General features: G+C 44.8%; 1 protein-coding gene across 1 annotated transcript in view; it reads left to right on the forward strand.

The window, feature by feature from the left end:
* The first annotated feature begins 892 nt into the window (after positions 1 to 892).
* The window catches only part of STAB2 (stabilin 2), a 125,977-nt gene continuing 100,262 nt past the window's right edge, over positions 893 to 26,607 (forward strand). Inside the window, exons 1-10 of the mRNA XM_036301187.1 lie at positions 893 to 1,159; positions 4,757 to 4,890; positions 7,069 to 7,184; positions 11,228 to 11,313; positions 12,133 to 12,202; positions 18,428 to 18,523; positions 19,882 to 20,007; positions 20,633 to 20,829; positions 22,642 to 22,775; positions 25,106 to 25,239. Coding sequence (XP_036157080.1) covers positions 1,082 to 1,159; positions 4,757 to 4,890; positions 7,069 to 7,184; positions 11,228 to 11,313; positions 12,133 to 12,202; positions 18,428 to 18,523; positions 19,882 to 20,007; positions 20,633 to 20,829; positions 22,642 to 22,775; positions 25,106 to 25,239 — 1,171 coding nt within the window. The 5' untranslated portion in view covers positions 893 to 1,081. The remainder of the gene's footprint in view (positions 1,160 to 4,756; positions 4,891 to 7,068; positions 7,185 to 11,227; positions 11,314 to 12,132; positions 12,203 to 18,427; positions 18,524 to 19,881; positions 20,008 to 20,632; positions 20,830 to 22,641; positions 22,776 to 25,105; positions 25,240 to 26,607) is intronic.

Raw genomic sequence — 26,607 nt, forward strand, 5'->3', positions numbered from 1 at the left:
AGCTGTGTGGCCTGGGGAATGTTGCCTAACCTCTCTGCCTCAGTTTCCTCATCTGTAAACTGCAGAAAATAATTATAATATTTTATGAGGATTAAACAGATTAATCCATGGAAAGGTCTAGAATAACGACTAACACATATGAAGGTTTTAACAAATATTGGCTATTATTTGTTTTTATTATTGTCAAATGCAAGTCTCTGCTCTAGGCTGTCAAAGGTATATGTCCTCAAGGAATTCACACCTGGGCATGGGAGGCAGACATACAGACAGATGAACTGTGATGGATGTGACTAGGTTTTCATGCCATTATGTGCACAACGCTAGGAGAGTCTCCAAGATGCTATTGGAGGGTCAGGCCCAGAGGAGGTGGCATTAGATCCTTGAAAAAGGGCCTTGCAGACTAAGATGAGACCTACAGGCTCCGTCATTTGCTACTGAAGTGACATGGAAGATGAGAAAGGATGAGTCAAAACCCACTGTTGGCATCCGCAAAGAGACATTTCTTTGCAGTAGTTTGTCAACCACACAGGGTGTGGCCACCACTAGTCTTCAAAGTCAAGGACCTGGGCTCCTGCAACATTCCCTCCAGGATATTCTACCCATTTATGGGCACTCCCACAAACACTGCCAGACAGCGAGCTTGGATTCAGACAGAAAGGCCTGCAGTTTTCCATGGTGTGGCTGTGGAAATGGTGGTGGGTCTCTGGGTCCAGCAATAGACAGGACCAGAGGCAGGATGGGCAGAGCAGTGGGAGGCGGGAGCTTGTTCCCGGTAGTTTCACAGGCACAAAGATTCGGATCGTGTTTCTGCTCCAGCCCCTTCAGGATATCCTGTCATTCAGCCAGGGCATATATACAGTTGAGAGTGGCCAATGTCACGGCAACCCCTGGATTTGCCATTTTTCCTGTCTAGAGGCGGGTCTCATATCATCTGGTTCAACCCAGGGAAAGGAGAGGGAAGGATTTAAAAACAGACACTGAAATGAGAAAGAATTCACTGGGAGCTCTTCAGACAAAGTTAAAATAGGTAAACAGCTCTGACAGGGGCCTGGCACGGAGAAGGAGCAAATATTTTCTCGCCATGCTACGAAAATCAATCCCCTTCCTTCTTGGATTGGTTGTACAAAATTTCTGCTCCCCACCGGGAACTATAGAGCAGGTAAGACGAGACTTCTATTTCTTTAATTGGTTCATTTTCAGGGTGTGTTCAAAAGCTGTTTGCTTTAGTATGTTGTCAAGGGTAGTGAGTACTATGGGGGCTTCCTAAAATACAGAGGAAGCTGTGGAGAATAGGATATGAGTGGAGATGCATCATCTTTCATCAACCCAGTTGGTTCTTTCTGTGCTAAAATGCCATTGTTGGGACTCTCAGAATTCAGTGTTCACATTCCTGGTTTCATTGCGGATTTTGGTATCCTGGGTGTGTTTTGTTTGTTTTAATTGTCTCATCACTCACTTCCCATTGCATCATACTGACTGTAGAACATAACAATGGCTGTGGAGAGATGTTCTGGGGAATTACCGGTTGAGTGATATCTGGCTGAGAAATACAGTATTACAAAATGCATCAGGTTTTCACCCTCTACCTTCCCAAGTTGTAGTAAAAGTACCCAGGGCACTTTTACACCAGCATGCCAGCCTCTCAAGCAAGATCCCATGCATTGTCACCTTAGAACAGTGGTCGGCAAACTGCGGCTTGCAAGCCACATGCGGCTCTTTGGCCCCTTGAGTGTGGCTCTTCCTAAGCCTTAGGGGTATCCTAAATAAGTTAATAACAATGTACCTACCTATATAGTTTAAGTTTAAAAAATTTGGCTCTCAAAAGAAATTTCAATCGTTGTACTGTTGATATTTGGCTCTGTTGACTAAGGAGTTTGCCAACCACTGCCTTAGAACAAGTTCAATGTCAGGTTGGCAACAAGGCCAACCTGAAGGAGGGGATGTGGGAGTCAACCCGAGTGATTTAGTTGAAATGCATTTCTCAAGCTATGACTTCCGCTCTATGAATAATAAAACACAAATGTGATTCTGCATCTGTACTGGGAAAATTCTTATCAACACCAATTTTACTTCAGTTGGCTGTACTCTAATAATATTTTCACGGAAACATTAAAAAAGGCATAAAGGTTACTCACTCCAGTTTTCCAAGTTTGAACTGTGGTTTCATGAGTTTAACAAATATCTCTGAGGATCAGTGTCTGCTCCACTGCTTACTAGCTCTTCAACCCTGAATACTTTGGTTCTCCCTGCCAGCGGTCCACACAGCAGAAATTACCATCATCACCATCACTGTCATCAGAATGTGTGGAGAAATCAGGTGTTGACTGATGCTTAAAGCTGAGTTTACTCTTCAAGAAGAGATCATATGAGAAGTAGAATGAGCCATTCTATTTGAAAAGGACAAGGGATTTTTCTGAAAAGAAAATATTCAGCCCTGGTCAGGTGCTGAGTTGTTTAGAGCATCGTCCTGATACACCAAGGTTGCAGGTTGGATTCCCAGTCAGGGTATATACAAGAATCAACCAAGAAATGCATAAATAAGTGGAACAATAAATGGATCGATCTCTCTCTCTCTCTTTCTCAGATCAATAAATTTTTTTAAATTTTTAGAAGAGAATATTAACCCTAGCCTACTAAGAAAGAAAAGACAAAGTAATGTCACCCCATGTGCTTACCCACAAGGAAAACCCTAATGTAAAAGAAAATTCTGCTTTAAAAAATAGTATCGTGACCATTAATAGAGATTAATTGAAAGTATATCTAAGAGTGGCTTTTGTTATTCCATAAATACCATTCCAGCCAGAAAAAACACACACACACACACACACACACAAAAACAGAGATTTTGTTTTGTTACCCACCCACTATACAGTGTGCAGGGAAGAGAAATGGCCAAGCGAGGAATCAGAAAGCCACTGACTCCCAGTGTGGCCTGAGACAGGTCACTGGACCTCCCCTCAGCTCAGTTTGCTCCTCTCTAAAATAAGGAAGGTGACACCTGCCCTACTTACCTTCGGGGTGGTCGTGTTCAAAGACAATGATGCCTTTGGGAGTATGCATAACCATGAACTGCTCTGTCAATGTAAGGTTTCTTCTGGGGCAGCCTTTACAGATGTCAATAAACTTAGAAGTAGTTATGATGTTCCCAAGACCCCTAACCTAGAGCTGGGCCCCTTGGAATGACAAGAAAAAGTAAGAGTGGTGGTTTTTAAATGGAGAGCAAGACAACAAATAAGTTCTACTGGCCAACCATAGAGAGGAGCAAGAGAGATGAGTGTCATTTTGTGGTGGTGTTAAGCAGGGCCTTGAAGAAATGAGGTTTGGGGAGCCAAAAAGAGGGGAAAGAACATTCCTATCAGGAAAGGCAACAGGCAAAACGCAGAGGTGGAGATAGAGAAGCCGTACAGGAATTAGCACTTTACGGCCTATGATCTCCAGTACTGGGCCAGGCAATTTGTACGTGGTGCATCATTTACTAGTAAAGTTCTGTGTGTCTTAGAGGGTGGCTATCAAGATATTCCTCTTATAGAGGATGGCAAAGAGGAAGAAATTCATTCTAGATTGAACACTTGGCAAGATGTTGAGCCTGATTCCCAAGTTTAGGTCTTTGACTCCCAAGTTGTCGCTTTTCCTTATGTAAAGCTGTTTCTATTTAAGTTTGATGGGGAAATGAAGGAAATTTGAAACAGGTGAGGAAATCCATTTGGGAGGATCAGCACCAGCACTGGGCAGTGAGGGATCCTCAGGGTCAAAGTCGATCTGCATCATTCAGCAGAACAGTTCTCTGCTGCCCGGTGTCGCTCACTGTGTTGGGTATGCCTGTCTGGTTTCCTACAACTCATTAAGCCAATCGGCAAATATTTACTGAGCATTACTATGTGCCAGACACTGTTCTAGGTGCTTCAGACATAGCAGAAGAGGACAAAGTAGAAAAAGATTGCCGCCCTCACGGAGCCCACATTCTAGCTGGGTTGTAATCCAAAGAATACAAATATCTTTGGAAAAGACACTGTATGCTCCAGGGCATTTGGCACCCAGACGAGCCTATTCCCGTGGAATTAACGCTGAAAGGATATCCTTGAGATTTGCCGATCTCACTGAAGAACTTACATGCATACAGTGGGGTCTTGACTTACGAGTTTAATTCGTTCCCAGACCGAGCTCGTTAAGGAGCTCGTTAAGGAGCTCGTTAACTCAAATTACTCTGTCAACTCAATGCAAAAAATCGGCTGGTATCTCAAAAAACTCGTTAGTCGGGACCCAGGTAAGTCAAGGCCCCACTGTATATGCATAGCCCATGGATACAGACAATAGTGTGATGAAGGCCGGGGGTCGGGGGAGGGGGGCGCTGAGGGCTAGTAGGGGTCAATGTAAGGAAAAGGAAGACATCTGTAATACTTTCAACAATAAAGATAAATGTTGGATTTTTTTAAAGAAAAGAGTAGTCTACAATATATTTCCGGTTTCCCATTTGGAGAAGTGTATGTCATGAAGTTACCTTACCTTGCTGGACTCCATAGTTTAGAGCAGGGATGGCAAACGCGTGGTACAAGCAGCCCTTGCACAGCCAGGCAGACATTGCTTGTCAATCCCAGCACTCTTTCTAGATAAGATTAAAAGCAGCCTGCCAGGCACTACTAATCAACCTTATAACCCTCCTTGTGATTCCACTGATGTAAAGTCAATGGAGAAGATTGGCCAAGCAAGGCTCGGCTAATGGAAGTTGATGTTTTGTTTTGTTTTTATGCTCTCACAGACAAAAAGATGCGATAAGAAGTCTCGGCTTGTCATGAGGACTGAGTGCCGATCCTGCCCGCTCAACTTTGAAATTGACTGCCCAGATGGTTACACCAAGGTTACCAATGGCTCCACAGGGGTTCGAGATTGCAGGTACTCATTATGAGAAAGTAGTTGTGCTCCAGTCTTGAAATGCAAGGGATTGTGAATCCAAATAGAAACCTCCCATCTCAAACACTCCAAAGCATTGCCCTGGTTGTCTCTTTCTCTAAGGCCACATTGAGCCCAAACTTAGGTAACTCACAACTATGACCTTGAGTCTAAAAAATGGATTGCATTTTAATACTAAATTGACTACATTATATTGCACACAAAATATTCTCTCTTTCTTTTGCCCTTCTTTAGTTTGAAAATCTAGGTTTTGTTTCACTTGGAAAGGGTTCTAGTCAGAGCATGTTAAAAAGCCTTGGGTCTGACTCTCTCACTAACTAGCTATGGATCCCGGTACTATTTAGAACCCCAATAAGGGAGGCCAATGAATTACAGCTTTGTTGTGTTTATGTGAGCACTGTATGCCTGAAATCCTTTTATGATTCAAAACTCTCATCGTTCAAGGTTAATCCTTGCAAAGGACAACCAACTGTTCTACTCACCAGCTAATAGTTGCAGCCATGCAGCTCAAATGAAAACACTTTTTTTTTTTATTTGCTTCGTCTACTAATTTAAAGCTTAGACAGTCCTCAGTGAGTTTCATTTTTAATTCAGGGATGAAAAATTAGTATTCTGTCTTACTTTTGGTAAAATGAAACCTTACAACTGTTAAATTTTAAATTTGTGTTTGCTTAATGTGACTGCACTATATTCTAAACCCAAATCATAATTTTTAACAGAAGTTTCCCAACATTAGCTGGATTGAGTTAGCAACCATATGTGGCAGTTGACTACTCAATTACCGAAGTGGGTGCACATTTCCAATTAGATCCTTTTAGAAAGTACGTCTGAAAGACTTAGGGTTCAAGGTTAAAATTATAAAGCAACTTTAGTGAGAACATTTTTATACTGGTTACTTTTTTTTCATGGCCATGATTGGCACTTGATTATGTCCCACTCCACTACCCTAAACACACACAAACACATAGAGGAAGGGGTTGAGGGAGAGAGAATAAGGTTAGTGGACTCATGCTCTCGTTTTACAAGTGAATATTTTTTAATATGTTCTCATTGACTTCAGAGAGGAAGGGAGAGGGAGAGAGATAGAAACATCAATGATAAGAGAGAATCATCTATCAGCTGTCTTCTGCACGCCCCCTACTAGGGATCAAACTTGCAACCCGGGCATGTGCCCTGACCAGGAATCAGACTGGTCAATGCTCAACCACTGAGCCACACCAGCTGGGCTAGAATTGAAGATTTTGATTTGTCATTCATTTATACTGGAACAAACCCAACGTTGGTTCTTGAGGGGCCATTTGGCTCTGCACTTGGCTCTCCTTTTTTGCCATCTTTATAAAGAGATGTCCCTGCCAGTATTCCACCCTTTCAAAGAGATTGTCAACTCTATCTCCAGCCCAACTGCCCCTAAAGCCTGTAACTCTGTGGTTAATTAGCTGCATCACCGGCACTGGTTTAGGAGAACAACCTAGAACTCACGGGCACAGCAATAGTAACAGCGCAGGTGAAAGAAACAATGTTCATGGAAGATAACCTCTAAACACCAGAGTCAAGTCAAATCCTGTAATAAGCCATCCATGCAGAGATCCCTACAAATTGGTGATTAGCCTCCATAGAATTGCTATTCCAGAACTGTACCTCAGACGATACAAAAACTGTTCCAGGAAACTCATTATATCTCCCTCGAGGAAACTGTGGCAAATGCTGCTCATTACATTACACCGCCTCTCACAGGAATTTCTACATCTACGGTGTCCTGAGCAGTTGGTTTGATTTAAATCCACAGACCCTGTGCACCACATCACTCATGCTCTTTCTCTTCTTTCATTGGCTGCTGGGATACCCAGTGATAAGTTTGAAGTCCACTACCAGCGTGTGCCTAGAACCTAACATCATTTTTCCCATCTACTAACTTCACTCCGACATCATGCGAGATATTTCACCCCTATTTTCATTGGGCCCTGATGTTTTTCATTCATTACTTACAATTAAAGATAAACCATGATTATATTTTTTCTATCTAGACAGTAAAATGTGATTGAGATTATATATATATATTCTTTTTTAAATCTAGGCAAGCCCAAAGACCTAAAAAATATTCTAGGGCAATCCAACTCCAAGTTGCTCTGATGATGGGTATGTCCCTCTTTACCCTTGAAGGTATGCCTTTGTGATCAGATCATACTCGCTGTCTATCCCTGGATGCCGCCACATCTGTAGGAAGGACTACCTCCAGCCTCAGTGCTGCCCAGGCCACTGGGGCCCAGACTGCATGGGTAAGTGGCAAACACCCTTCTTGTATTTGGATACTTGCTTCTCGATGTCCTGTTCGATGGAAAATTGAGAAGAAGGAAAATGAGAATGTCAGTAAAAGGAGAATGTCAGCACCTTTTTCTGAAAAGGCGCATTTCTGTCAGGATGTAGAAAATTGTTCTTGCCCTCTCAGCTTTTCTAAAGAAATCTGCTTTCCTCCAGTCAGAGATCTGTCTTTAAGAGAATTCCTTTACAATTCAGCAAAAAGGACAGGGGAAAGGCTACCTGTTCTTACCAAAAAAGGTCACTGTACATAGTGAGGAAGTAAGAATGCTGGATTCTTATGATCTCAAATTTACTGTAAGAAGTTTAGTGACAACATCTCAAAGACTATAGTTATTGGTTGGCAACCAAACTAATCATTCAGTCTTCTAAAAATTTAAGTTTTAGGATGGAATAGCAAACTCTGTAATGACCATGTTCCACGGTAAGAAACACTACCAGCCAAATCTGAGTCAATAGTACAGTTAGACTCTCCTGTGGTCAAGCACAGCACTTATGAGCTGAAATGGAACTTCTATTCTGATTATAGATGTTTACACTCAAGTAGTGACTGCCTCCTTGCTATGACATGCAAACTATATGAGATCCCTTTTTTTCTTGGGTAGTAAAAAATAAGACATTTTAATTCATGACTTTACCATTTGCTTTACATCTTCTAAAATGTACTGAAAACATCTCCTCAAGTATACACATAAGGGGAGAGATTCTTTCGTTGTTGTTCTTTTCCTGGTTAAAATAATGTAAACAGACCTGGCTGGTGTTGCTCAGTGGTTAAAGCATCCACTCACTCTTGAAAGGGTTGAGGTTTGATGCCTGGTCAAGGGCACATACCTGGGTTGCTTGCAATTGGATGTCCAGTCTCAGTCGGGTCAATGTGTCTTTTTCATATCGATATTACTCTCTCTCTCTCTGCCTCCCTCCCTCCCTTCCACTCTCTCTTTTAAAAAATCAATGGGAAAAATGTATCTTCCAGTGAAGATTAACAACAAAAAAACTAATAATAATGATATAAGCCAATTGTATACAGTTTATAAGGAAAAGAACAAAGAAAGAAAAACAGCAACTTGTGTTATGTCACACATAGGAGACCCTAAATATTTTGGCTTATTTCTCTGGTTTTGTATTCCATATGGCTTCTAAATAGTTGCGCCCTATTCTACACATAACGTTGTCTCTGGTTTCTTTTTTTAACTAATGAAAAATAGCTTCCATTTACTCAGCATTGCTGACACTAGTTGCTAGAGAAATCCGTGGCCGATATTATCTGATTTCATTCTTAAAACAAATCCTGGAGTTAGACATTTTAATCTCCATTTTGCATATGAGGAATCAGATATTGAAGATGATCTCTTGCCAGTTTCCTTTGGGCTTTTAGGTGATCAAGCAAGTTCAAGTTCAGAGCTGCTGGCACCAAACTTGCCAGGGAGAGAGAAAGATGGGGTTTAGGATCTCCCGGACCTTCTCTCTGTTAACTGCTCTGCTCTCAGTGTCACCCCAGCGTGTCAGCACAGTGTGTTTCTAAGAGATTATTACATCGGAATCAAGCGATTAGCCCAGACTTCCAGATTTCAAGAACTTTTTTGGTATCAAATGTGGTCATATCACATCCCGTCCTTATAGACATCCTGTTATCCTAGAAAGAACTCTTAGGTTTGCTTTTCTCTCTCTAACCCACAAAGACTAATCTGGTGCTAAGCTATTCATCAGACACACCGAAGACAAGAAAAGGCTTTGTCCAAGATACAGTAACAGACGTCAGCATGTTCAACATAATGCATGGCAGACCATAGCCAGGAGAGCAAAGGCACTCTGGGTATTAAGTTTGAATCCAATTCCGTCATTACTGCTTTGGGCAAGTTATTTCCTGCATAGGCTCCAGTCCTTTTAGCTGTCAATGAGGGTAAAAAGTCCTACTTTACAAAAATATAGTTGAGGCTTTAAAACATCGGTACAGGTGGAAGCACTAGGCAAAGTGCACGACACTACGAAGACACTTTTAAAAAGTTGTATGAATCAATGAATGGGTGAATCATGGTCAAAATAGGCCTCTGATAACGAAAGGCAAATGAAATGGCACCCTTTATCTGAAGCCTTTCTAAACACTGGGTAACTCATAAAGCATGAGCAGGCAAACGGGACTCCAATCTCTCATGCCATCACACCGTGCTACGTGCACACGTGGCAGAGCTCACACCTAGGATCGAAGGAGTCTTAAGGGGTTCCTTGGACATTCGGGCATTTTCCTCTGATAGGTCTCGAGGCCATTGCAGCAAAACCTGTGGAAACCAAGGCGTGGACATTCTTTCTGCTGGCCTCTCGTTGGGGCAAAAGCGTGTTCCCCTTTATCTTCATCTTCCGAACATACTCAGTGTCTCCGAAGGCTTCCTTCCTTTGGTTCGGAAAAGAGATAAGTCCTCTGCTGGGCTGTGGCTTTCACCTCTCCCCCACATTCTGTGGTGATGGCAAGAGATCTTGCCTGTCATTTCACATTTCCACAAGGAGAAGAAAGAAAAAGAAGGCATGAATTCTCACTTGAGGAAAAAAATATATGTCGTCCTGACATAACAAAGGTGTTTCTACCCATATTTCATGTGCTTCTCCCTCATTGAAACTTGTACTGATTTATCAGATCTGCATATGAAAGTCTTTTCTCATTAGCCAGAAAACATGTTTTTAACCTTGAAACTTAATTCACTTAAACAACCAATTTCTATTTGAGATAAAATAGATTTTTTTTTTATCTGAACATGCCAGTTCTCTTTATTTCACCATCAACGTTAACAGATTTGTGCTACAACTCAAAGTAATGGGAAAAGAATGTGGCAAAACAATCTATTTCAAAGGGCAATGACCTTGATTCTTCTTTCTGAGGTCAATGTCATTGAATTATGCATATTTGTTTTTTGTATCGTCGTTTGCATTTTTTTCCTGTTGTATGTTCTTTGCCATTTGTATCATTATTTGCATTTCTTTCCTGTTGTATGTTCTTTGCCATTTGTATCATTATTTGCATTTTTTTCTGTTGTATGTTCTTTGCCATTTTTTTTTCCTTTGTATGTTCTTTGCCATTCACTGCACAGGTTGCAAATAACAGACTGTGTGGATTTGAATCCACTCTTTTAGGCATGCCCTTTTTTGGCTTTGAGTGACAAATAATGCTGAGTTTACATGAGGAACCTATTTTACATCAGTTTCCCATACAGACAGTTCCAACCAGAGCTATCAATGCAATACCAGCACATATTCTCTGCCTAGCTGTAAGCCAAGCTTTTATTTTTTCTAATATATTTTTATTGATTTCTGAGAGGAAGGGAGAGGAAGAGAGAGATAGAAACATCAATGATGAGAGAGAATCATTGATCAGCTGCCTCCTGCACGCCCTGCAACTGGGGATCGACCCGCAACCTAGCCATGTGCCCTGACCAGGAATCGATCTGGGACCTCCTAGTTCATAGGCCAACGCACAACCACTGAGCCATGCTGGCTGGGCTGTGAGCCAAGCTTTTAAACAAAGATAGTGACATGGAGGAGGCACCTTGGGAGATAAAGTTACAGGGAGATCCTTGGCCTCTTACTGGCAGGAAGTTCATTATCTTCCTCTAAAGAAACAGACAGCTGATGATTTGCTGACAGCTTATAACGGGTAAGCCTCCTGCATGGGGGACCACCAGAGTAGCAGGGAGCAAAGGGAAATGTGATAATGACCTAAAATAGCCTTATCAGCTCCTGAGCCTCACAATGCATCAGAAATGTGCCCTCATAGCAAAGTCTAATCTCTCTGTCGAGTGTGGCTGCTGAGAATGTCTTTTATGACAGTCCCAGATGACACTGTGATCTGCTGGCCTCCTCTGTGTAACCCCAGGTGACGCCAGCAGAGTCTTCCGTTCTTTCTGTGTCCCTGGCAACTGGCACACTAACTGGCACACAGTAGGTGCTGAACTCATCCTTGCAGAATGTCTGTGCGCCATCAAAATGAATGAACCTGAGCCCTTTGCTTCCCTAGAGTGCCCGGGAGGAGCCAGGTCGCCCTGCAGCGGCAGGGGCAGCTGTGACGAAGGCATGGAAGGAAACGGAAGCTGCTCATGCCAAGTAAGTTCCGAAACGTGTTCGTCTCCCTGACTCTGCCCCTTCTCCTTAACTTTTGTCCCTCCTTAACAAACACACACACACACGCACACACACAATGGAGTCTCTAAGAAGCGATACTAGTAAAAAAAAGTAGACAATCTGCAACAAAATGACTTATCAGAGGCTGGGGGTCTTGGAGTGAATCAATTAACTGCTCAGCCTTGAGTGTGCCCATCTATGAAATGGGTTTGATAGTAATCCTGTGTGATTACATTTGAAGAAAAGTGAAATAAGGTCATAGATGTGAAACTTTGTGAAGTTGTACAGGGCTATAGAAATTGTTGTTGCCACCACTCTTAGCTCTCGGTGCTGTCCACACCACCAATTGTCAAGCACGGGGTGTGCCATTGAAGAATTTCTTTGGTATCCCATGAAAATGACTTTTTGCAAGTTTCAGGCCTTTGGTTGAAACACAGAGAAATCCTGAAAATGACTGAGCTTGGCTGTCTTCAGAAATGCAACTGAAAGAGTTTTCGTTTCGCCCTTGAGTGAAATTATGATGGCACTGTCATCACTTGCTCTCTATTTATATCTTTGGATTGACAAAGCAGCTTTCTTCTGGACTCGCTGTAAAAACAATGATGCAGGGATTGAGGTACCCTTATAACACAAAAACAGCAAAGAATAAAGGAAAAACACAAAGAAGGAGCTTCAGAATAGGCACAGGGGGGATATATTTGAGAAATAAGCACAGACCACACCACCAGTGAGAAGCCCAGGGCTTCCTGGGCAATGCTGATCACGTTGGGTCTAACGTCATCTCCCTGGGGTATTTTGCAGGAAGGGTTTGGTGGAACAGCCTGTGAAACCTGTGCTGATGACAACTTATTTGGACCCAACTGTACAGGAGGTATGTCTGATTCTTCTGTAGTCTAATGCATTTGGAAACATAGAATGTCAAACAGCTACAGACCTCAGAAAGACTGATCCTTGGAGGGAAAACACTGAACAGTTATGTATAACCAAGTCTGCAAAGGCAAAGCAAAGAGTTAGTAACAAATCTGACAGAATGCAGTGTTGGGGAAAAAAAGAGTTTCTTGTGGTTTTTAGCACTTGCAGTCAGCTACTCACCAGTAATGCTGTCTGGCAAACTTGGGGGCACACAACTCCATCTCTCCAGACTCCAGGATCAGACATCCCCTGCTCTTTGCCCGTCCAGCTTCTCCCTGAGCTCTTTCCCGATCCTGGTTTCAGCGTTGACCTTCTCCTCGGGGGCCTTGACTTCCACCAGAGATCCCACCACATTCTGGTCGGTCCCTTCCTTTCGGGAGTTCACAAAGAAATGCCCGAGGTGAGCAGAGATGGTTGGCTCCACTTTGCAGGGTAAACAAACAAACAAACAAACCTGACAATTGATTGGTCTAGTCCAGTGGTCAGCAAACTGCGGCTCGCGAGCCACATGTGGCTCTTTGGCCCCTTGAGTGTGGCTCTTCCACAAAATACCAACTTCTGTGCATGGGCCACGAAGTTTCAATCGCATTGTACATGCACGCCCACACGTGGTATTTTGTGGAAGAGCCACACTCAAGGGGCCAAAGAGCCACATGTGGCTCGCGAGCCGCAGTTTGCCGACCACGGGTCTAGTCTCTTATTTTTGGTTCCTTCTTTTCCCCAGAAGTAGAGCCTGAAACAAGGATTCCAATACAAGTAGCATATTTAGGAGGTGACGGCAGAAACATTAAGAAAGTGACACAGAGGCATTAAAGGTGTGCTGTCAAGACAGAGAGCAGTGTGATGACCAGAGCTTCATGCCCTGGACTGGGGACTGTTGGAGTCATGGTTGAATACTCACCTCCAAGTTATCTCACCTGAGGGGAAAGGGAGTCACAGTGAGCTAGGCAGAATAAAGACCACCCCCACCCCGCCAAAAATATATGTCCATATCCTCATCCCCTGGACCTGAGACTATATTACCTTATATGGCAAGGGGGGAATTAAAGTAGCAGGTGGAATTAAGGTTGCTAAGTGGCTGACCTTGAGAGGGGAGGATGTCCTGGATTGTCCAAGTGGGCCCAGTGCAATGATAGGGTCTTAAACGTGGAGGAGGGACACAGTGATGAGATGTGAGAAAGACTCCACCAGCTCCTTCTGGCTTTGAAGGTGGAAGGGGGCCAGGAGCCAAGCAATGCGGACAGCCTCTAGAAGCTAGAAAAGTGAAGCAAACATTTTTCCCCCTCCAGGAAGGAGCAAAACCCTGCCACCTTGACTTTAGTATAGTAATTTTGGATGTCTGACCTCCAGAAATGCAAGGCAATAAATTTGTGTTGTTTTAAGACACTAGGTTTGGGGTAATTTGTTGCGGCAGCAATAGTAAGTTATTACATGCAGTCATGGGCTGGGGGAATTGTTAATTCCCTGCACTTCCAGCCCCCAATGAGCATTCAGGTGGAAAAACCTTCCCAGGAAGCCTGTGCAGGATGCTGGAAGTCAGCTGGAATGCACACAGTTGGTAAGGCCTAGAGAATGTGGGCATGGCAGAGACAGTGTCTCCCAGATCCATAGTCACCCAAAAAGGATATATCCTGTGGCCTTTCTCCAACACCACCTTGGTTCTGACTTTTATGGAAAAATCAAATTCAGTAGATACTGCATTGGTTCAAATTTTCTTGAAGAAAATCTACACACACACACACACACACACACACACACACACACACACACATAGACATCCTACCCTCATAAGTGTGCACACTCTGGAATAAGTTTTATTGCAATACGGAGACACTGTCTCATTCTAATAATCCCTGGGTTCTTTGAAAGAAGACACTGTTATACCTCTTTATCTTCAGTACCTTCCACAGTGCTATCTGCATGGTAGACATACATCCCACTTTTGTTGGTTAGATGAGAGAGTGAGTGAGTGAGTGAGTGAGTGAGTGAATGAATAAATAGCCTGATTTACTCCAGCCATGCTGTCCTGACTCAGAACTGTGGCTTTGAGATGCAGCATATAGAGCTCCAACTTTAGACTCAAACTGGGTTTCGGCCCTGACGCTACTAATTGTGGGAACTTTAAGTTTATAAGAACATTCTCTCTATGCCTTCATCTGTAAAAACAGAAATAATATTGCCTTCTTTCAGATTATTATGAGGATTTAATGAGGTAATCAGTGCATGATAAATGTTAGCGATTATTACCTATTATTCTCCAGTGGCCCCCGATCTTAGGACTTCCTTCATCTGTATATTTTTAAGATTATACATTATATTAAAGATCGTTAAAATATAATCAATCAACTGTTTAGAAATAACCTACTTCCTAAATTGGCCCTCCCCTACCATAATAATAGAATTTAAATCACATATTTTAAATAAATATTGAGATGGGAAGGAAGAAAGGCAGCATCTAGCATTGCTTGCTTCCCAAGAAAGCCGACTCATTGCTCTGGGATGAAAATTCAGAAAGAAGAAGAGTCCATGTTGCCTCCAAGAAATTATCTTGGCTACCAATGAGCACAGATATGCATGGAGCTCCCAAACATTTCTAAATAAAGGGGCATTTCTTCACACTTATTGGTGCCATGGAGAAAGGGCACGTGAAAGGGAGAGAGTTGGTTTAGAAACCTAAGTTGTTAAGTGTGGGACGTAGCTACAGTGTTTTGGACAGGTTCAAGCCTTGGACTAATGAGAGGGCACAACCACGGACCCACAGTTAAGAAAACTGGAAACCTAAACTGAGAGTCAGGAGAGAAATTCCAAACCCTGGGTTCCAGGAGAACTTCAGGTGGCGATGAAACTGTTCTGTTGGGCTGTCCCATGGCGTGCCTGGTCACAGGTGGCCATTGGGGACCTGAGATGAGGCTGGTGCATCTGAGATGCTGAACCCTACATTTTAGTTCATGTCACTTAGTTTAAGTTTAAATAGCCACACGTGGCTGGTGGCTACCACATTGGAGAGCTCAGCTCCAGAACAGGCTTTGAAATCACACTGGCCTGAGTTTGAAATCTGCTGCTGTGTGACCTGGGACAAGCCATTTAACCTCTCTGGGCCTTCCTCACCTATAAAGTGGGAATAAGAATACCTACTCCACAAGGTTGGCAACGTAGCAACGCTCATAGCACCATAGCATAAGCACTCAATCAACAGAAGCAAGTATTAAGCAAGGACAAAAGCAATACAACAGTAAGGGTACACTTATTCACCTAGGAATGAATGAGTGAATGAATGAATGAATGAATGAATGAATGAATGAATGAATGGCTCAGGGATGGCTAGTCACTTCCCATTGGCAAGGACTAGGGGAACTTGCAAACCTCTTCAGCCGGACATCCACTGGGTGCCAGTGTTGTTGCATCCAAGGGGGCGTTGGTCTCTCAGAGGAGGCTGGCTGCTGGAAGTAGGACAGTTCTATTAGCTGCTGTTTATTTTTAACGCCGGCTTTAACCTGCTGCAGGAACAGCCTCCTACCCGCCCGCTGATTCACTCAGACGTGATTTAGAGCTGCATCAGCGAGGGTGTTCATCTCTGTTGCCAAGGCCCTGCCCACTCAGGGCCTCACTCCTGGCCGGGGCAGAAGGCAAAGACCACTTTCTCTGATGTGACCCCCAAGTCAGTCCCACAATCACGTCTTGTTAATGGCAGTAGCTGGCATTTGCTGAGCGCCTGCTGTGTGCCAGGCTGCGTGGGAAGAGACCTGACCTACGTGATCTCTTTGGATGCTCACAGCAACTCTTCAAGCCAGGTACCTCCTTTTATGAATGAAGAAGCAGAGAGGTTTCTCAAGGTCACGCAATGATTACAGGGCCAGAGGCAACACCCAGGTGGCTGACTCCAGAGTGTGGGTGCCCAGCCCTGCACCATTCTGCCCCTGGCAAGCACCCAACATTAGGCCCCTGATAGGGGATGGGGATCCAAAAAGGGGAGCGATTAGGTCCCCACCCCCAAGGAGCTGGAAACACGGGTGACAATTATGGTCCCGTGTGCACAGCACCAGTGGGTGCTGCAAAAACACGGGAGAGGGAGCAGCTCACTCTGCCAAGGGGCCCAGCACGGGGGGCTTTGTGCACTGTCTCTCTGACCCAAATGGCTGTGGCTTTAACCACTTCAAAGTCACACACCCCAAGCTCCGAGTGTCTCTAGAGTTTGGCAACAAATGCCATGAGCTCTTTAAATGGCATCTGGGACACTTTCTTGGCAGAGGTTGGCAGCCCTGCAGTGCGTGTCAAGAGCTCCCCAAGCTGTACCAGGCCAGTTAACCCAGGACAGAGGATGCGCTGGAAGCCAGGACACAGGGAGAGCCTGGTGCCAGATTCCTGGGCTCACACCAGCCAGCCCTGGGGGGTGGAGGGGAGGACTAAGAGACAAGGACAGCCCTTGAAAGGAGCATCTATATTGGAAGCAGGCGCTGAGTCCCACTTAACTGCCCCTTCCACCCCCTCACCCTCCTCCATGCCACATGACAACACTCAGAGCACACCCTCCTCACCCTGCACCTGCCTCACCCTCTTCACCCTCCTCACCCTCCCCACCCTGTACCTGCCTCACTCTCCTCACCCCATTCCTGGCCCTGCAGGATGCTATCTCAATGGAAATTTTAGCTGTGCAGTTGTGGGCATGGCCATGAGCTCTGGGAAAGATGTCATGGGGAAGCACAGGCAGGGGAAGGTCTTCCACGGGGCTCCAATCTAATAGGGGAGAGAAATATGCAGATGGAGACAGAGGAAAGCAGCTTCGGCAGCCTCCTGGGTCCCAGCCCGGCTGTGGTGTCGCCTGCTGAGCATGAGCAATTCCACAGAATATCACCATCAGAGATTCGCTGCCTCCATGTGAAACAAGACAGAAACCAGGCTCCTGAGTAACCACGTCTGAACAGAGAAGACACCGTGTCAATAGGCAGCCAGGAGAACCATCCAGCAGCTGCCTGTCCCAGCAACGCAAGAGGCTCCCACTCTCTCTCTCCAGTGGCCGCTGCCCTTGCAGCTGACTTGGTGTGACCACTAGCGTGTTCCTGGTGGCCTTTGGCTCGCCAGCGTAAACAAAATTAACAGTTGTAGTCGGACACGATCGTGGACACAAAGAACATGCCGCTGGCCCCAGAGCACAGATTCTGCTGGGGGAGCTCTGAGATGGCACCGCAGAGGTGGGGGCCTTGGTTGGCCTTGGAGGATGAGGAGGATTTCCGTGGACATGTGGGAGGGAGCACAGTTGGAGACAGGGGCATGGAGGTGGGACGGCACAGGATGCAGATCCTGATTCTTCTAGGCACCACCTTCCGTAGGCCGCCCCTCCATCTCTTCCCGGGCAACTCCCATTGCCATTGACCTATCATGTCAGAGCACCTCCCACCCGCACTGTGCTGGGCTGTTCTGCCCTTACATGGTGAGTTCTTCGAGGGCAGGGACTTTGGGTCATTCATCCTGTGCACAGCACCCTGAACATAATAGGTACTCAACACACGTTTTTAGGAAGGAAGGTTAACTACTGAGTTATCTCATGTGCTGATACGTCTAAAATAAAGTGATGGGAGATGAAAATGAAAAATTAAAGAGTTTGAAGTCAGATTGGAGAAAGTCTTGTTTGGTAGAGGAATTTATATTTCATTTGGTTAGCAATTGGGAGTCATTGGAGAAAGTTATCATGATATCATTATTGATCAAATACAATGGATGGAATGGAGAGATGAGAGATTGGACTGTGAATTCAGTTAAAATGCTACTGCAATAGTCCAAGCAAAATATGGTAAGGCCCTAAATGAGGGCAGTTCCAGTGGAGATAAGAGCAGGGGATCAAGGTGAGACACACAACAACAGTACAAAGGATTTAGTGCTTAGTAGATGTTAATCTTTGCTTTTCCAATATTTGGTCAGGTTTTTGGTTAGGTTTTTTTAAGCAGGTGTGTCTATAGAAATCCCATGATGTAGACATCATTATCTACATCTTATATATAAATAAATAGAAGCTATTAAAAAGAAATGAAGTCCAGATTAAGCCGGGGTCTCTAGGACCTCACACCTATGGTTTTTCCTGCGTCATCATGCAGATTCTCAATAAACACTATCTGAAGATGTTATCCACCCAGAATCTTTGGGCGATGTCTGTGTCAGGTACTGAAAAACCCCCATTTCCTGTCTGCAGTGTGCAGCTGTGTGCATGGAGTGTGCAACAGCGGACTCAACGGCAATGGAACCTGCGAGTGCTACTCTGCATACACCGGCCCCCACTGCGACAAGCGTAAGCACCACCAATTTCCTCAGTGCCACCCCAGGTCAAAGAGGCACAGGTGTATGCATTTCAGACCGTGCAGGCCAGCGCCCAGCCCAGGGGAATGCTGTTCTGTGCACCCTTTCCTCAGCCCTGGGCACACCAAGGGCTCTACAGGACTGGCCGTTAGAGGCTGGCCACCTCCCCTTCATCCCGCACAGCTGACCCGTGAAGCCACCCGGCCTGACCCACACACAGAAGTCCACTACACTTCTGGGAGTGTGTCTCTTAGCTTCTGGTCCCAGAACACCAAGTGAGTCCTGACTTTTGGCACCTCCCTGTGGATGACCTTCCCTAGAGGGAAGATTTCCAGCAAACCTCACCATCAAGGCATCTCAGCACCTTCTCCCCCATCCAGTGGCCACAGCCAGGCCTTTCCCAGTGACATCTGCGGATCAGCCCAGGAGGGAGGAGGGCTTAAGTTGGGCACTTAGCTCAATCCAAGGGTAGTGGTTGTTCTTTATATTTCTGCTATTCCTTTATGCTTTAGAATTCTAGTTTTTAACGCTCACAAGGAATTCCCATTATTTTAATTCTCTGTTCATAATGCTTTACCCTAAAATTTCCCCTGTTCAAATTATTGTGTGTTTTCTGTCTCCTGCCTGGACCCTAACTAGTACGTTTCCTACTATTAAACACACACACACACACACACACACACACACACACACACACACACCTTAGGTTCCCTAAGATCAGAACTCCTCTCCTATAATAAAATCCATTGCACATTCAGGTCTGCATCTGGACTCTTTGCATTGCCCCATGGAAACTGGGGCTTGGAAGACCTGATGGAAAAATGCTGACATTCTGGCTATTGGTCTTCCTATGAGTAATAAACTATCTTTTATCTCTGACCCAGGAGTCTCATATCTTCTACCATCATCCATGAAACTGAATTGGCCAACTTGTTAGCTTTGCACGTTCGCTAATATGTCAGGCTCATTATAGTTTTTAACAACCCTCTAGGCCCCATCAATATTGTAAAATACTATGCAGATATTAGACATTAAAGTATATCCTTCGAGACCTCCATAGTACATTGTTAAAAAAACAAGTTTCTAAAGATTTTAAAGGGATTCCATTTGGTTTTAAAAATCATATAAATAAACATATATGTTATTGTTTGTTGATGATGGTTATTTTAGGAGTGGGATGGGATAGTGAGAATAAGAAGACAGTTAATTTTTACTTCATGCATTCTGTACTTTTGAATTGGTACAGCAAATCTGTGTATCCTTTTTAATAATGGGGAATATTGCTTTTGTTAAGTTTTTTATAACTGGTTTTTCTGCTGATGCAGTTACCTCAACAACCTTCCCTTGCAGCCATCCCTGAATGCGCAGCCTTGCTCTGCCCAGAAAACTCCAGATGCTCACTATCCGGTGAAGATGAAACGAAGCTAGAATGCAAATGCCTTCCCAATTACAAAAGCGATGGCAAATACTGCGAGCGTGAGTAGAATTTAGATCCTGCAAGTTTATTAGTTGAGATGTTTAGGTTAGGTTATCCAACAGGAAAAAGGGGAGGCGACTCACAACCACCCTAATTTTAATGCAACCACCACTTCTATTTTTCTTCATGAAACTGGAGCCAGACTATCTGGGTTCATATCTCAGATCTGCCTATTACTAGCTGGACAAATTCTGTAACCTGCCTGTGCCTCTATTTTCCTATCTATCAAATGAGGATAATAATGGTACTTACTTTAGAGGGTTGTAAGGATTAACCGAGTTAATGTTTGGTAAATGCTTAGAACAGAACCCAGCACATATTATAAATTTGATAAGCCTTAGTACTTTCCTTCATGTTCTTTTATATTCAAATCCACACATCACATGGCGTAATAATATATCAACACAATATTTGCAGTTATAATCTTCGATGGCCACATGTAAATCTGTTTGATAGGTGAGGGGGATCAGGTAAGGTAAGACAAGGTATTTCTTACTCCTTCTCTTAAAACTGCTGGATTGCCTGTGCAGCTTTGATGAGCTGTGATTGGCAGTCCCTTCACAGTTCAATTGTCCTCCATCCCGGGTGTGGTGACTGCCTCTTATTTTGTCATTGCCTCTCAAGCCATCAATCCCTGTTCACAAAATGTCTGCCACCCTCACGCTCATTGCACGTTCCTGGGACCAAATCGGCACAATTGTACCTGCCGAGAAGGCTACCACGGGGATGGCCAAGTGTGCTTACCAGTCGACCCCTGCCAAATCAACTTCGGAAACTGCCCTACGAAGTCCACGGTGTGCAAATATGATGGGCCAGGACAGGTAAGCTGCTGATGCGTGGAGCTGATGCAGGTAGAGTAGGACAGCCCCCCGAAGGTAAAATGGGCCATGGCTACAATTTGTCTTCTGTGCCCTTCCCATGCTCCCTTTCAATGTCCAATTGGGCTTCCTCTCCAGACAGACCTGCATGTGCTCAGGGATAAGCTCAGCATGTCCCCTCTCCAGTCCGACCTCTACACTCACACTTTCCAAGCTCCCCAGTCAAAACTTCACTGTCCTACATCCTCTTCTATCCTCATCCTATACGGTCATTGACAAATATATACACAACTCAAATTCGATCAACAGATTAACTGTGAGCCAAGTGTTGGGTGACTATGTGATTGACTTTTACCAACAATCCTCCAGTCCCTGTAATTTCTTCGCAAGAGAGGACTCTTAGAACCAAAAATACTCTGTCCCAAAGGGACAGCACTGACAGATTGCAGGGAACAGGGAGGAGATTCTGGGGTGAGAACCTTACCCCCAAATCACATCATGGCTTTGACTAGGAAAATTCAGCCTGGCCAGGAGGTCCTTGCTGAGGAGTCCAGATGAAAGAGCCCTTTTCCTGATATCTCATCCATCCATCGAATATTTTTTTTAAATATATTTTTATTGATTTTAGAGAGGAAGGGAGAGGGAGAGAGAAATAGAGACATCAATGATGAGAGAAAATCATTGATCCGCTGCCTCCTGCACGCCCCCCACTGGTGATCGAGCCCGCAACATAGGCATGTGCCCTTGGCCAGAATCGAACCTGGGACCCTTCAGTCCGCAGGCCAACGCTATTATCCACTGAGCCAAACCAGCCAGGGCCATCCATCAAATATTTAGCAGTGCCTCTTGCCCCCGGAACTGAACTTTGAGTGTGCATGGAGGAAATTCATCCATCCATACACAGGCTATTGCTGCCTGAGTGGGAACCCACACAGTGATGGGTCCCCAGTTGTCTAGTCAGCGCCCCACAGGAATGTTCCTGGTGTTCTCTGCACAGAATCTGCCCAACCTTATCTCCTAGGAAAAAGAATATATCACATGATATTTCTACTGTCAATTTCTAAGGCGCGTTGGCAAGAAATTCAAAGGGCTGAACTCCCTCCCCTAAATGAAGTCCTCTGTGGGCAAGGTCCTGTTACAGCCTGAACCGAGGTCCCAGGACCTTGGCAGTGAGGTTTAATATATGCTTTGTCTCCTAAAAATGTGTCTCAAGGCAGATTTTCCAGTCTTAGAAACACTCCATGGCTTATAGGGCAGCAGTGCGTTCAGTATTTCCATTATTCCAGAGCGGGTTCCTCAAACTCAGGATTAATAATGCTTTGGGCTGAATAATTCTTTGTTGGGGGGAGGGAGCTTGTCCAGACCATTGTAGGATGTTTAGGAGCATCCCTGACCTCTAGTGACACTGCCCCCTGTCCCGTTGTGAAAATCAGAAATCTCCAGATACACCCAATGTCACTTGAGTTGAGTGGCTGAAAACCAGTGTTCTAGAGCAACAACACTTCCTGGCTGAACCTCACTCCCTACTCGGCTGCAGACAATCTAAAATCAGGCACTATGGGGCCAGCGAGGCCCAGGGTTAGCACGCAAGGAAACTGAAGGTAAACAACCCACAAGGTGTATGAGCTTCCAAATAGACATGATATAGACTCAGGGCTTCCAATTCCAGACACTTTGACATAGTTGTAGTTTAAGCCCATACTTTGGAACTTCCCCGAGTGGGTTTTTATGGCACAAGATACAAATTTAAGAAGAATGTTGGCTTTGGTGACTAACTAGAACCCTATTTCTTTATCTCCCCCCAACCTCCTGAAGTCTCACTGTGAGTGTAAGAAACATTACCACGGCTTTGTACCCGGCGTGGGGTGCAGTATGACCGATATCTGCAAATCTAACAACCCCTGTCACAGGAACGCCAACTGCTCCACCATCGCACCAGGCCAGGCCAAGTAAGTCTTTGCAATTCCACCACCTTCTTTCCAAGTGGTGAACGTGGTGGCTAGTCAATGCTGTAAGTGTCTGGAAGGATGGGAAATATGTCTTATTCCGCCTATATCCACATCACCCCCATAGCACAATGCAAAGAGCACGGTAGTTACTCAATAAAACTTTGTTTAATCGATGACTCATTCAAAAGGTGTTTTTTTTTCCTTTCTAATGGCCATGAGAACAATCTGAAACACAGACCCGGCCTGCTAACGTGGCATGAGGTAGTCAGAGTGCTGGAGAAGGAAAACATAGTCACTGGGAAAACAAATGTTGCAGTTCCAGAGATTGACCTCTAATGTATATGCCTGTTTCCTCACCCGTGAAATATTGCTTGTTAACAGTGCAAAACAAGGCCAGGGAAAGTGAATAAACACAAGGGGTGTTTCCTGGACTCCAGGTTTACTGTGGAAAGAAGGGGTTTACTCTAAGTAAAAATATTTGTGTGGAAATTCCTGAGGCCGGGGCAGCTTGTGGGGTTGGAAGAAGGTAGTGTTTGGAGTTTAAAGACCTGGGTTTGAGTCTCTGCTATAAAATAGCCATGGGGATGCTCCTGCCAGGGGAGAGCCAGGAGGTCAGATAAGGCTGCCTAGAGCAGGCCACACCTGAGCTATAAGGTGAGGCTGGGAGAGCATTCCTGGGAAGGCAGGTGGCCTGAGAAGGGCATCCCAGTTTGTTTGTTTTTAAAGCAATTTGGTGGAGCTGGAATTTGCAGTGAATGGCAGGAAGGGGGCCTGGCCAGCCATGCTAAGCACTTACATCTTATCCTAGAGGTGATGAGAGTTTTAAGCACAGAGATGCCAGATTTCCCTTTTGGACAGACCACACAGGGCGGAGGGATGAAGGACTGATTTGAGGGGAGGAAAACGAAGGGCAGAAAGACCAATAAGGAAGTCATTGCAGCAATCCAAGCAAAGGGTGATAAGACTCTGAAATGTTTGTTCAGCAAACTTGTTGAAAATGTACCTATTTGCCATGGGACCATATTTAAAAACACAACTGGATTGATGGGTGTATAACTGTTCTTTGGAATCCTCTTCTGAACATCAGTTAGACCTGTGAAATGGTATGACTACAGCATCCCTGAAACTCTCTTCTCTGACATGTGCTTCCCTATCTCATGTTTAGTTCCTCACTTACCTCCAGGAGCCTGGTGAATGTCACCTTCCCAAGCACCTTGCCAACTTCAGTCAGCTGTCAGCCAACCTTTGCTGAGTGGTGTGCTAGGCTCAGGGCTTACTGATTCAGCAGAGTGGATTGTTAAATTTTCAGGATTTTGCAAGCTGGTTGGCATCACCTTGGTATTTTGAGATTAGCCAATGTGGGAGTATGAACCGTGGAAATTGGCAAATGCTGCAAATCAGGGCTCTTCCCACCCACCTCCTTCCCCCCCACCCCCACCCAGAGACCTGGTCATTGAACTTTGACCAGCACACTACGGCTAGTGCATCATTAATTGCATCTTTAACTCTTTTATGAAACTAAACCATTGTGTAAAGTGTCTGTGACTTTCATTGTGTATGTATTTATTTTAATTCAGTGACTGATTATTGTACAACTATTAATTAAGTACCTCCTATGGGCCACATCCTGCGCTAGATCCTGGGTTTACAACAGTGAAGGAATAAATACACACATAGCCCTTGCCCTCACTCTCTTCTCAAATTAGATGGGACCAAATAACCACACAGTTAGGATAGAATTGCTACTGGACTTGGTGGCCAAGAGAGGAGCTATATGGTACCATGAGAGTACACACTGAGGGGAACCTGGTCTACAGTGGGGGTTAGCAAGGGGGTGGATAACCTAGGAATATTTCCCTTAGGAAGGGACAGTTGACTGGAGATCTCAGCTAGGATGGGAGGAGAGGGGAAGAGTCTTCTAAGCAGATCAGTGACTCTGCATCTTTATCTGAGGCTTACATTACTAGCTTATTGTGATTCGGTGGTTCTGTGGAGGGGCCCTTGACTCTGCATTTACAGTAAGCACCCCATGTGCTTCAGATGTACATGGTCTCTTGATCACACTTTGAAAAATACTGCGAGTATAAAAATATATCTAGTGTTTATAGATATGCATAATGTATTAACTATCCATTTCTTGTGGGCCTACTCTATGTCAGGCACTGCACTAGGAGTGCTCACTTCTATTTGTGCCTCTCCTCTCTTGGCCTATCCCTGGGCATCGCTTTTCCCATCGTTGCAGACAAGGATCAGATGAGGGAGTTGGATGGTAGGATCTCACCTCTCATTGGCTCTAAGACCCTGCAACTGTATTTTCACCCTCTCTGTAGATGCACTTGCCAGAAAGGTTACGTGGGTGATGGCTCAAGGTGTTATGGAAACATCATGGAGCGACTCAGAGAATTAAACACTGAGCCCAGAGGAAAATGGCAAGGAAGGCTGACCTCTTTCATCTCGCTTCTGGGTAAGCAGCTATAGGTACAGATTCCACATACAGGGCAGCCACCTTTCAGGCAACGGCGACTGCAAGACACGGTCATTCAAAAAGGGGTGGGCAGGCTGGGCAAGGCTTGTCTGTTGGGACCAGCCCTTCTGGGAGGGGTCATGCAGGTGGGAAGGAAAGGACAGGCAGCTGTTTCCAAGGAGATGGGAGTTAGTGGCAGGAGACCCAGCAATGCAATAATTAAGATGCAGAGAACTGAAGACAGGGCAACAGCTAATATGGCTATGGAGGCCATCCTCTTTCCCTTGACTTTATGGGTATGAAACAAGGTTGGCAGGTAATACTGGGCATAGAAAGTGACTAAGCCCCTGAGGCAAAGTCTATGTTCCTCAATGGACTACTGTTTGGACTACTGTTTGGACTACTACTCAATGGAGGTGCTGTTTGAATTGGGGGAATATTCTTAATTGTGTGTGACCATCTCACACATTGCTGAATATTTAGCCCATTGGCTCCCCCAACCACTAATTGTCCTTAGTAACACATTCTCCACTGGTCCCCCAGGAAGGGTGACAGCCCAGAACACTCTCCTGCATTTCCAAATGCCCTCTAGGTTATTACCCCAACCACCTTTAGAATCAAATACAATAGCTGATTGCAGCCTCAGGCAAGACTTTCAATAAAACACAACTTTGGCCAATAGACAGAAAATAAAACACAAGACTTGGCCAATCAACAGAAGCCTTAAAATATCCCTATCTTGAATTTTCCAGTCACCAAAAATGTTTTCCCAGAAAGAGCACAGCCAGAGAAATGTCCTCCATGGGTCAACGCTGTGTTCTTGGCATAAATCTTAATGTACACCCTGTATAAATGCCCTGTTCTTTCTGAGGCATTACTGGCATGCCACAGGGATTAGAGGCAACCTGCCAGGCTTCTCACAGCCTTCTCAAAGGACTCACAATATCAAATGAGAGTGGACTAGAATGATAGCATGTCCTTTGCAGACCAGGCCCTCGAACGTTTCCCTGGACAGAATCCGGTCAACCTCTCAGCTGCCCCATGTATGAAGTGCGGGTACACACATTACTGCCTGTGTGAGAGCACAGAGCACATCTTCAGTCTCACCTTCCCCCGGGCCATGGAAACAGGACCAGCCACAGAACTTCCAGGGTTCCCTGCAAAAAGAAAAGGCAGAGTCCTTTGATTTTTTTAAAAAAGGTTAACCATTTGAAGATGGCAAGTGCAGAGCAGTAAACCACACATGAGGCTCTTCTGAGCTGGCTCCGGATGGAACAAGGGCTTTGTTCACTGAAATGGTGACAGCTAAGAGAGTCAGGCACAGGGTCAGAGGCCTGCTGAGTAGGGTTGTCTGAGGATTTGGTCACA

Source organism: Myotis myotis, unplaced genomic scaffold (genome assembly GCF_014108235.1).
Source record: "Myotis myotis isolate mMyoMyo1 unplaced genomic scaffold, mMyoMyo1.p scaffold_m19_p_3, whole genome shotgun sequence".
Classification (NCBI taxonomy): domain Eukaryota; kingdom Metazoa; phylum Chordata; class Mammalia; order Chiroptera; family Vespertilionidae; genus Myotis; species Myotis myotis.